Source organism: Mya arenaria, chromosome 11 (assembly GCF_026914265.1).
Source record: "Mya arenaria isolate MELC-2E11 chromosome 11, ASM2691426v1".
Taxonomy (NCBI): Eukaryota; Metazoa; Mollusca; class Bivalvia; order Myida; family Myidae; genus Mya; species Mya arenaria.
Window position 1 is genome coordinate 17,552,686 of NC_069132.1, and position 12,790 is coordinate 17,565,475.

The 12,790-nt window shown below is 40.7% G+C and overlaps 1 protein-coding gene across 1 annotated transcript; it reads left to right on the forward strand.

The window, feature by feature from the left end:
- The first annotated feature begins 1,413 nt into the window (after positions 1-1,413).
- LOC128209034 (peptidyl-glycine alpha-amidating monooxygenase B-like) lies at positions 1,414-7,232 on the forward strand. The gene is made up of 10 exons (XM_052912847.1): positions 1,414-1,747; positions 2,770-2,951; positions 3,128-3,238; positions 3,478-3,550; positions 4,026-4,165; positions 4,284-4,363; positions 4,581-4,680; positions 5,012-5,118; positions 5,637-5,743; positions 6,237-7,232. Exons 1-10 carry the CDS (start codon positions 1,616-1,618, stop codon positions 6,378-6,380), a joined length of 1,176 nt encoding a protein of 391 aa, XP_052768807.1. The 5' UTR covers positions 1,414-1,615; the 3' UTR covers positions 6,381-7,232.
- Positions 7,233-12,790: the final 5,558 nt, after the last annotated feature.

Sequence of the window (12,790 nt, forward strand, 5' to 3'; positions counted from 1 at the left end):
CAGTCTGACATGATATCATGTCAGTCTGACATAATCACATGTCGGTTAGACATAATACCATGTCGGTTAGATATAATAACATATTAGTCTGACATAATACCATGTCAGTCTGACATAATAACATGTCAGTTAGACATAATCACATGTCGGTTAGATATAATAACATATTAGTCTGACATAATACCATGTCAGTCTGACAAAATAACATGTCAGTCTGACATAATACCATGTCAGTTAGACATAATCACATGTCGGTTAGACATAATAACATGTCAGTCTGACATAATACCATGTCAGTTAGACATAATCACATGTCGGTTAGATATAATAACATGTCAGTCTGACATAATAACATGTCATTCTGACATAATACCATGTCAGTTAGACATAATAACATGTCAGTCTGACATAATAACATGTCAGTTAGACATAATCACATGTCGGTTAGACATAATAACATTTCATTCTGACATAATACCATGTCAGTTAGACATAATCACATGTCGGTTAGACATAATAACATGTCAGTCTGACATGATACCATGTCAGTCTGACATAATCACATGTCGGTTAGACATAATACCATGTCAGTTAGATATAAAAACATGTCAGTTAGACATAAAAACATGTCAGTTAGACATAATCACATGTCGGTTAGACATAATACCATGTCAGTTAGACATAGAAACATGTCAGTAAGACATAATCACATGTCGGTTAGACATAATACCATGTCAGTTAGACATAATCACATGTCGGTTAGACATAATAACATGTCAGTCTGACATGATACCATGTCAGTCTGACATAATCACATGTCAGTCTGACATAATCACATGTCAGTCTGACATAATCACATGTCGGTTAGACATAATACCATGTCAGTTAGACATGATAACATATTCGTTAGACATAATAATATGTCGGTCTGACATGACAACATAAGATGTCACAACATAAGACATTTGAAGCGTTTCATAGGTTATGGTTCTCAACGATGGCGGGATAGTCAAATTGGAAGGACGTTTATATACATGTCGACCAAATATCAAAAAAGGTTTCCTCGGTCAATTTACTTTATTATACAGTCAAGTTACCTTACAGGATGAAGAGTATAATTGTCTTTTTGTTTCATTTTCACACAAGGGGCCTGCATATTCAATATCGCATCGTCTACACAATACGATTGTGTACACATAGGAAGAGGATTAGTATTTTTGTTTCACGCATACACCAGAAATCTGAACGTTAAATTTCAACGGCACTATGCCATCTTTCGGACAAAAAGGTCATGTTTCGCATGTAAGTCTGGATCTTTATTTATCAGATAGGCAAGTTGAATGCACGTATATGGCACTGGCAATCCTTATCTTAGACTACAACGAATCCAATATCTGCCGATACTTCCTGTACAGTGGCATCGATCTGCCATCTTGGTGCCAATGACGCCTCTGGTCACATGATCAGCATCGATTCTCACTTCCATTGATGCTTAATATAGTAAGCTGGGAAAACAAGCCAAACGTTGATTGTTAAGTACAGTTTGAAAAAGTCGGACATAAGTTGTGGGAAGATAAGGAATTAGGTGCTGTCTGTTTTGACCTCACGGTGAGTTATGTGGGACAGTGTCTGTGGGCTTTTTATAGCGGCAGTGGTGGCGGTGTGTGTCCACGGGCGCGTGCTGGACGAAGGCATCTACAGGGACTTCTGGGACCAGCCCCCGGCAAGCTTCTACAACAGACTGAAGGTTAGAAATCGGTGTACATGTACGTGTGTATGTACATCACGGTGTGTGTGTGTACGTGTGTAATGTATGAGCTTAGCGTGTTGTATTCTGACGTAAAAGCTCCGTGTTTATGTTTGTGTGAGATGTTCAGAATAACATTAATTCTGGTAATACAGTATTTATTCAAAAGAAATATGCCATATCATTATGTATATTTAAAGCATCGAAAAATGAAATCGTATATTGAATATGATGAATTATCAGTATATCACGTATGACATTTAGTCACAATTTAGCGCAAATAGTCACTCCGGAACGTCTTAAAATGAACGGGAAAGTTCTATATCGTCCGTATGCAATAGTTGTCTCAAGACTTCGTGAACAAGGTCATCAAGTGCCTCGATATGGCGCTGGTGAGGAGACAGGCTCCAACAAGAATTTAAACCGGTTCTAACAGTCAGTTTTCGCCAAACACGTAATTCTTATATGAAGCGACCATATCCATCAATCTATATAACTGTCAAACCAAACTGTTAAAAAGGAATACATAAACCCTTCACGGGTGTCATAATAGTGAAATAATTTCATTTGTCATAATAAAGTTGTCAAATATTCGAGCTACAAGTGATTTAATTAATATCATGAATTCAATATTCCGTCGGTTCAGTGGCTCCCTACACACAACAATGACACACTCTGTGAAAGGCTTGGCATCGATTTCCTGTCAAGCGCCCACGCAACCACAGTGCGGCGCAGCCTCAAACCAATAGGCAACTGTATCACATTGGACGCTTACATACAATACACGCGCTTTTTCATGAAACAAGTACATACAATTATGTATGTAAACGAATCAAATCTCGTGACAATGTTTGTGGTGTAAAAAGGGAAACCGAACGTTTTATTTTCTGCTGCAATTCATTCCAATGCGATGATTAAGCTTTAAAAATATTAAATGTTCTTTTAAACGTGAAAATACAAAGTATAAATAACTTGAGAAACGTCTCGTCCTATGAGTTTACTTCTTCCCTTTACTGACCCAGGCCCCTTTGTACTACGGCGGATACAGCGAGGAGGAGGCCGAGGTACCGGAAGCCCTGCAACAGGTGGTCGGATGGCCTGTGGCGTCCAGAGAACGGCATCTGGGCCAGGTTGGCGGGCTGGCTGTGGACTCCAAGGGTCGCGTGGTCGTCTTTCATCGGGCGGAGCGCCGCTGGGACAGCAGGTATTCTGTTAATAAAATATGTTATTAAAACCAAGATTGATGCCATTAAGCCTGGATTGACGTTAGAACATTTACACAAATAAAGTAAGCCGCCCAGTTTGTTTTTTATTAAAAAGCTGATAGATTCTTTGCTATTTTCCATGTACATTCAATGTCTCTCCTTTATTTTACAACAGGTCGTTTGTGGGTGATAAGATGAGCCAGTCATTAGGGCCTATTAAGGACGACGTGTTGCTTACGCTACTTCCGGAGTCCGGAGAGATCCTCTCCACGTTCGGGGCTGGACAGTAAGTATGCGGCTCCACATGTCATAAAATGGTTTTTGCTTAAGGTTTTTCGACGTCGCGTCTTGCATGTTCGGTGTTGATCAGCAATCATTTTAATAATTTCACGACCAGGACTTCTACGGGGCCCGTCTTCACAAAGATATTTGCTGTTGTTGTTTTTTAATAAAAAATAAATACAATAAAACGCATAAGAATATACAATTCTAAGACGATATGTCAATCATCTGTGGCTGTTGAAGGTTCTACATGCCGCACGGGCTGACGGTGGACGGGGAGGACAACCTGTGGCTCACGGACGTCGGCCTCCACCAGGTACTCACATAACTTCATCACTGATCTTAACCATAGCATACTTTGTGATAACTTGCCGGTTTGAATGATGATTTTTTTATTTATTGAGAAAAAGAGACTACAGCTCATTCTGTATGGCTGGACGCAATAAATTATAGTGTGGATGGTGCGGCCACCTTGCTAATAAGTTGACACAACAGTGAACCTCTACATGCATCAAGACTTTGACAGGCAAAGTGTGCCTGGCCTATTTGTGAAGACAATTTGTGTCAGTCGACGATACCACTTGTGTCGAACTATTTATATATATATATATGTATGTATATTTTTAAATTTGACATCAAAATGAAACTTAATTGTATTCAATTGGTGAGAAAATTGCTGCCAACGAAATTGATTTACACAATCATATATTTTATGATCGATGATTTTAATCCAAAACTGCTGTTTTTTATCTCCTGTCATGTACATATATATCCGTGATAACATCATACAGGTGATGAAAATCCCAAGAGACTCGACGACACCAAGCCTGGTGCTGGGAACCAAGTTGGAGCCCGGAAATGACGTCTCACACTTCTGTAAACCAACTGACGTCGCTGTGGCGAGCAACGGAGATTTCTTTGTGGCCGACGGGTACGACTCTTATTTCTAACACACATTCGTCGTTTATTCAGGAAGTATACCCATCATTCAACAAAGCTCTTATATAAATTTGTAATTTAGGGAAATGATCATGTATATTATATTGCAGGTACTGTAACGGACGGGTGATGAAGTTTGCTGCACCTAACGGGACATTTCTGGCTCAGTGGGGGCACGAGTCGACAACCGGTACGCTCCGTCAAATATCGACAACGATAACTTATAATCAAGCATTTGTTCATGTTCTTGAGCTTTATCATATATGTTTTTTTTTCAATAAGTCGTACACTTAACAACTATACTATTCAGTATACTTAGTGTGATAAACATTTCTTGAAGAAATTCTTTTCAAAACACATTTTACACCTGGCGAACGACCCTTATATATGTGTTGTTTTGGTTGCAGGTATGTCGCCGCCCGGTGAGGACGAGTTTCTCGTGCCCCACAGTCTCGCGCTGATCGAGAGCCGCGACCTTCTCTGTGTTGCCGACAGGGAGCACGCCAGGTAAGCGCCCCTATTACTGGGACTGGCAACGATCTGGCTTTCGTTGATCGTTTAGTGAAAACAATTTCGAAATTACTCATCCATTAGGAAAAGCGACGTTTTAGTAAGTAACACCATGGTTCCATGAATGACAAGATGTACCACGCGATGCATATTCATGTATTTGGTCAATCAATTTTACTTGGCCAAGGTGAACTACAATCACCGCAGCGGTGGCCCCGATTGTGTGCATCCTGAGACATATACAGACTTTTGATCGTCCGGATGGAATATTTTTCGGTACATTTACTTGGAATAATTCAGTGACACTCCTTGCCTTATTATGTTTCAGAATTCAGTGTTTTGACGCGGGCCTGAACGGCACAAGGCCGGGTCAGTTCCGGAAGTCGTTTATGCCAAACAGGGGAACCATCTACGCCATCGAGTACGATCCAAATGGTAGGTGCGGCCTCTCCACCGCCCTTGCAATGTACATTACATTATAGGAACGCACATGCATGGCAATATCTGAATGCCTTGACGCAAACAATAAATAACGTGAATGAAGGTTAAGGGGGATTTGACCGATTTGGCTACCTGTCTTTATAGCAGTTTGATGAGAATTGTCCCAACAAGTACAATAAATGTGTAACAAGGTGTTGACATTTAATAATCGCATTGATCCGAATATCAACCAGCTAATTTGGGTCAAAGTCGTAGGTCACTTGTCTTTTCCAGGTTGCATGTCATTATGCAAATATCTTCAAGACGTTAATGTGCAGCATGTCGTACGTCGGACAATTCATTAGTTTAATTGAATAATTTTAATATTAACCTTACCCAAGTTCGTCGTTTTAGCTTTCTTCGTGTTAATGTAATACAGTATGCAACACATATTACTGAATATTTATATAAATATTTATAATTGAGCTTTTCATGTTACGGTAATGTGTGTTTACGTGTATATTACGTTGCAGGTGACGTGCTGTACGTTGTTAACGGGCATGGAATGGATGACATCATCGAGGGATTTACGCTTGACCTGGACGGCAACATCCTGGAGACGTGGGGACCACAGCGCAAGGTATGCATTCTCACGGCCGACTGGTCACGCTACTCTCATCCTGCAAATAGTCTGTATTTACAATCCGGGTCCGAAAAGCTGACCCTTGTTGCCAACAACGTAACGTGTCCAACAGTCAAATTTACCCATGAAGGCAAACAATTTCGACGACCGCAAACAAGTTATCGATATTTTTCCTTGGATTATTTTATCAGTTTGATATTATGTCCAGATTTGTTCAATGCGCTCTTTTTTATGAAGGAAAATTGTCAATTATAGTCAATTGTTCATTAAGTATAATAAAAACGTCACGGTGTCTTACATGGTTAAACCTTGGATAATTAATCATACTTCAAGGTTAACCTTTAAAGTAAGTAGAAATGGCTGTCTGGTGAATAGTAAAACTTTTATTTCGAACATTCAAGATCAGTTGCAATCTGGTATAATAATGTAGATTTAAATAAGAAACGGCTGAGTTTTAACAATATAAAGCAGTTACATCTGATTGTTTCAGACGTTTGACGAGCCACATGACGTCACCGTATCACGTGACGGAATCAACGTATACGTGGGCGATATCGGCACGCAGCCGACCGTGTACAAGTTTGACCGACCCATTCTCCACAGTGTCGACCCGCAACTGCAAACCCTGGGCTAGATGCCAGGAGATATCTTGCTACCGAGAACACATGCGGAAACATACAATATACTTATTTTAACATTTAACTTGACGGTAGCCAACGCATAAATTGACCACCATGAAAATTTGGGCAAACGTTTTGGTGAAGCAAAAAGCTTTTGCCCGCATTATGATATATAATATCAGTAACTTGAGCGGTCACACATGTCGTAATCAGGGAATTTCGGTAATGTCTTTTCTACTTCTTAAAACTATAAATAGGACAAATCTGCTAGAAATGATGCATTTCAGTCACGTGTTCTTGTATCTGATAATCATACAAATATGTTAAATGACAAGTTTGATCAGTCAGATTATAAGATAACTGGAAAATGTCAAAATAAAACAAATTACATTCCGATGTTAATGAAACAAATGAATACAAAGACATGTTTTACAGATGGTCGCTCAGAAAAGTTGCTAGTAAAATACATTATGAACATCAATTTATAGATGATGAATTAGATACCTAAACTACTTTGTTGTGTCATTAAATCATAAATTAAAAAACTATGAAGTTTTGTGAAAGGGACAAATAATTAGTCTAACACACATTTGTTTTACTAATTAGTTGAGTTTTTGTCTTTCAGAACACTGAAGACAGTCCGCGATCTAAGTTGAATATTAATTGTTGCTTTGGAAGAAATAGCTTTAAGCCTTACTGTTATTATTCATAAAACATAGGACAAATTTCCTTTTCGACTAACTTACAAATTGGGGATACAGAAACAGTAATGATAAACATTAACAGGTTCTATTTTGATAATTATATTAAAAATATTTGTAAATGTATAATTGTTTATTTTTTTAAATAAAGTTTGTTTTGTTGTCTTTTTCAATTCTGTTTCTTGTCCCGGTACCAGATATCAGAAGAGATCGCCAACCCTGTTCCTTGTCCCAATACCAGACATTTACACAGATCGCCAACCCTGTTCCTTGTCCCAATACCAGACATAGTACCCTGTTCCTTGTCCCATTACTTCTTGTCCCAATACCAGAGATAGTACCCAGTTCCTTGCCCCATTACTTGTACCCTGTTCCTTGTCCCATTACTTCTTGTCCCAATACCAGACATTTACACAGATCGCCAACCCTGTTCCTTGTTCCAATACCAGACATAGTACACCGTTCCTTGTCCCATTACTTCTTGTCCCAATACCAGACATAGTACCCTGTTTCTTTTCCCATTACTTCTTGTCCCAATACCAGACATCTACACAGATCGCCAACCCTGTTCCTGTACCAGACTTAGTACCCTGTCCCATTACTTCTTGTCCCAATACCAGACATCATACTCTTCCTTGTCTCAATACGCCTTGCCCAAATACCAGACAGCTTACTCTGTTCCTTGTCCCAATACTCCTTGCCCCATTACCAGACATCATAATCTGTTCCTTGTCCCAATACTCCTAGCCCCATTTCCAGACCGCATACTCTGTTCATTGTCCCAATACTACTTGTCCCAATACCAGACGCCATTCTCTGTTCCTTGTCCCAATACTCCTTGCCCCATTACCAGACAGCATACTCTGTTCCTTGTCGCAATTCCAGAAATCATACTGTTCTTTGTCCCAATACGCCTTGCACCAATTCCAGACATCATACTCTGTTCTTTGTCCCAATACGCCTTGCACCAATTCCAGACATCATTCTCTGTTCTTTGTCCCAATACGCCTTGCACCAATTCCAGACATCATACTCTGTTCTTTGTCCCAATACGCCTTGCACCAATTCCAGACATCATACTCTGTTCTTTGTCCCAATACGCCTCGCACTATTCCAGACATCATTCTCTGTTCTTTGTCCCAATACGCCTTGCACCAGTTCCAGACATCATACTCTGTTCCTTGTCCCAATACTCCTTACCCCATTACCAGACATCGTAATCTGTTCCTTGTCCCAATACTCCTTGCCCCATTACCAGACAGCATACTCTGTTCCTTGTCCCAATACGCCTTGCACAAATTCCAGACATCATACTCTGTTCCTTGTCCCAATACTCCTTGCACCAATTCCAGACATCATACTCTGTTCCTTGTCACAATACGCCTTGCACCATTTCCAGACATCATACTCTGTTCTTTGTCCCAATACGCCTTGCACCAATTCAAGACATCATTCTCTGTTATTTGTCCCAATACGCTTTGCACCAATTCCAGACATCATTATCTGTTCTTTGTCCCAATACGCCTTGCACCAATTCCAGACATCATTCTCTGTTATTTGTCCCAATACGCCTTGCACCAATTCCAGACACCATTCTCTGTTCCTTGTCCCAATACTCCTTGCCCCATTACCAGACATCGTAATATGTTCCTTGTCCCAATACTCCTTGCCCCAATACCAGGCAGCATACTCTGTTCCTAGTCCCAATACTCCTTGCACCAATTCCAGACATCATACTCTGTTCCTTGTCCCAATACTCCTTGCCCCATTACCAGACATCGTAATCTGTTCCTTGTCCCAATACTCCTTGCCTCATAACCAGACAGCATACTCTGTTCCTTGTCCCAATACTACTTGTCCAAAATTCCAGACGCCAAACTCTGTTCCTTGTCTCAATACTCCATGTCCCAATACCAGACATCATATTCTTTTCTTTGTCCCAATACCAGACATCATACTCTGTTCCTTTTTCCAATTCCAGACATCATACTCTGTTCCTTGTCCCAATTCCAGACATCATACTCTGTTCTTTGTCCCAATACCAGACATCATACACTCGTCTTTGTCCCAATACCAGACATCATACTCTCGTCTTTGTCCCAATACCAGACATCATACTCTGTTCTTTGTCCCAATACCAGACATCATACTCTCGTCTTTTTCCCAATACCAGACATCATACTCTCGTCTTTGTCCCAATACCAGACATCATACTCTCTTCTTTGTCCCAATACCAGACATCATACTCTCTTCTTTGTCCCAATACCAGACATCATACCCAATTCCAGTAGGGATGCAATATATTCGATCGAACGTTTAGTATTCGAATGTCAACATCGGTATTCAAATAATCGATGTTTTTGGTTTGATTTTTTTAACCTTTTGCCTACAACTGTGTTGTATATATTCGCTTGTCTTGTTTTTACAACGAATGATCCCTGATGCCAGAGGCGTGAACGTGATGGCATTATACACGTGTCATATGTTACTTAGGGACTTTTCGTCGGGACTATAAACAGTGCTCGTAATTTTACGAAAATTGGGTATTAGACAAGTGACATCAAACGAGTTTCAATTATATTCGGTAAATTTTAATGATCATGCCATAAAGGATAAACGGAATCAGCCACCAAAGTGGTGTCATGGCTGCCAATTAAGCTGTGCAATATTGCTTAAAACGCCGTAATGATATGAATGACATGTGCTAGTTATGTGCTCTTAACTAGTTTCCATGTTTCAATATAACATCCGTGCTTTGAAGTGTAACCGTATGGAAAAGCGTTTTATGACATTATTGTACAATAGATGAGTAAAATATTCAGGGTTATTTTCGTTTAATCTTTTAACTAATTTCTGAGTAGGTTTGGTTGTTCCATAGTTATATTTAGTAGAGATCAATCCAAGAACGAGTCGGCGCGTCCTAAAGAACGCCCATCCATTGGTGCATCACGACATTCAACCGGGAATTTACGATCATGGCCTTGTTTACAATGAATGCTAAGGAATTTAAATTATTTTGGGGTTTTGTTTGTTCAAAATCTATTGCTTTTTGTTGCATTTATTCTCTGTAAACGGGAAATTTCAGAGTCTAATTTTGCCATTTTGGGTAAAATCAGGGTCCGTTGCGTGTACCGGTTATTACAAAGGCCCCGGCTATTACTGTAGCGAATAATAACAGTAGTTTACTTCATTTCTTTAATATTCATTTTGGTTATCGAATATTCGATCGAAAGAATTACCGAATATTCGAAAACCAATTTTGCAATTCGTTTGCATCCATAAATTCCAGACATCATACTCTGTTCCTTGTTTGATGCCGGTCACCAACTTTTCCTTATCCCAACACACGACACAGATCAACAACTTTTTTTTCCTTCTCCCAATACTCCTGTCCCAATACCAGTCATCGTCTTAGACCGCCAACTCTGTTCCTTCTCCCAATACTCCTGTCCCAACACTAGACACAGATCACCAAGTTTTTCCTTGTCCCAATACTCCTGTCCCAATACCAGTCATTGTCACAGATCGATAACTCTTTCCTTGTCCCAATACTAGTCATCGTCTCAGATCGCTTACTATGTTCCTTGTCCCAATACTCCTGTCCCAATACTAGTCATCGTCTCAGATAACCAACTCTGTTCCTTGTCCCAATACTCCTGTCCTTATACCAGTCATTGTCACAGATCGATAACTCTGTTCCTTGTCCCAATACTCCTGTCCCAATACCAGTCATTGTCACAGATCGATAACTCTGTTCCTTGTCCCAATACTCCTGTCCTTATACCAGTCATTGTCACAGATCGATAACTCTGTTCCTTGTCCCAATACTCCTGTCCTTATACCAGTCATTGTCACAGATCGATAACTCTGTTCCTTGTCCCAATACTCCTGTCCTTATACCAGTCATTGTCACAGATCGATAACTCTGTTCCTTGTCCCAATACCAGTCATCGTCTCAGATCACCAACTCTGTTCCTTGTCCCAATACTCCTGTCCCAATACCAGTCATTGTCACAGATCGATAACTCTGTTCCTTGTCCCAATACCAGTCATCGTCTCAGATCGCTTACTATGTTCCTTGTCCCAATACTCATGTCCCAATACCAGTCATCGTCTCAGATCGCCAACTCAGTTCCTTCTCTCAATACTCCTGTCCCAACACTAATCACAGATCACCAACTTTTTTCCTTGTCCCAATACTCCTGTCCCTATACCAGTCATTGTCACAGATCGATAACTCTGTTCCTTGTCCCAATACCAGTCATCGTCTCAGATCGCCAACTCTGTTCCTTGTCCCAATACCATAAATCGTCACAGATCGCCATCTCTATTCCATGTTCCAATACCAGACATTATCACAGATCGCAATCTCTGTTACTTGTCCCAGTACCAGACACTGACACAGATCGCCATCTCTGTTCCTTGTTCCACTACCAGACATCGACACAGATCGCCATCTCTGTTCCTTGCCCAAGTACCAGACATCGTAACAGATCGCCATCTCTGTTCCTTGTCCCAGTAACAGACATTGTCACAGATCGCCATCTCTGTTTCTTGTCCAAATACCAGACATCATCACAGATCGCCATCTCTGTTCCTTGTCCCTATATCAGACATCGTCACAGATCGCCATCTCTGTTCCTTGTCCCTATATCAGACATCGTCACAGATCCCCATCTCTGTGTCTTGTCCCAATACCAGACATCGTCACAGATCGCCATCTCTGTGTCTTGTCCCAATATCAGACATCGTCACAGATCGCCATCTCTGTTCCTTGTTCCTATACCAAACATCTTCACAGATCGCCATCTCTGTGTCTTGTCCCAATATCAGACATCGTCACAGATCGCCATCTCTGTTCCTTGTCCCTATACCAGACATCGTCACAGATCGCCATCTCTGTGTCTTGTCCCTATATCAGACAAAGTCACAGATTGCCATATCTGTGTCTTGTCCCAATACTAAAGATCGTCACAGATCGCCATCTCTGTGTCTTGTCCCAATATCAGACATCGTCACAGATCGCCATCTCTGTTCCTTGTCCCTATATCAGACTTCGTCACAGATCGCCATCTCTGTGTCTTGTCCCAATATCAGACATCGTCACAGATCGCCATCTCTGTTCCTTGTCCCTATACCAGACATCGTCACAGATCGCCATCTCTGTGTCTTGTCCCTATATCAGACAAAGTCACAGATTGCCATATCTGTGTCTTGTCCCAATACTAAAGATCGTCACAGATCGCCATCTCTGTGTCTTGTCCCAATATCAGACATCGTCACAGATCGCCATCTCTGTTCCTTGTCCCTATATCAGACTTCGTCACAGATCGCCATCTCTGTGTCTTGTCCCAATACCAGAGATCGTCACAGATCGCAATCTGTTCCTTGTCCCTATATCAAACATCGTCACAGATCGCCATATCTGTTCCTTGTCCCAATACCAGAGATCGTCACAGATCGCCATCTCTGTTCCTTGTCCAAATACCAGAGATCGACACATATAGCCATCTCTGTTCCTTGTCCGCTCACAGATCGCCATCTCTGTTCCTTGTCCCAATACCAGACATTGTCGCAGATGCAACACGCGTCTCTGCTTTTTTGGAAACCAAGAATATTCCATTCCAACTCTTAATAAACAGTATGAAAAAAATGAATCATGAGACTGATCTTGACTTTATCATTCATTCTATAAAAATAGGAGATAAATATGTAATTGACAA

Excerpts from the sequence above, each read along its gene's own strand:
- LOC128209034 (XM_052912847.1), top strand. The coding sequence starts at position 1,616 with ATGTGGGACAGTGTCTGTGGGCTTTTTATAGCGGCAGTGGTGGCGGTG. Across the intron at positions 1,748-2,769 it reads GCTTCTACAACAGACTGAAG|GCCCCTTTGTACTACGGCGG; the intron begins GTTAGAAATCGG and ends TTACTGACCCAG. Across the intron at positions 5,744-6,236 it reads CGTGGGGACCACAGCGCAAG|ACGTTTGACGAGCCACATGA; the intron begins GTATGCATTCTC and ends TGATTGTTTCAG.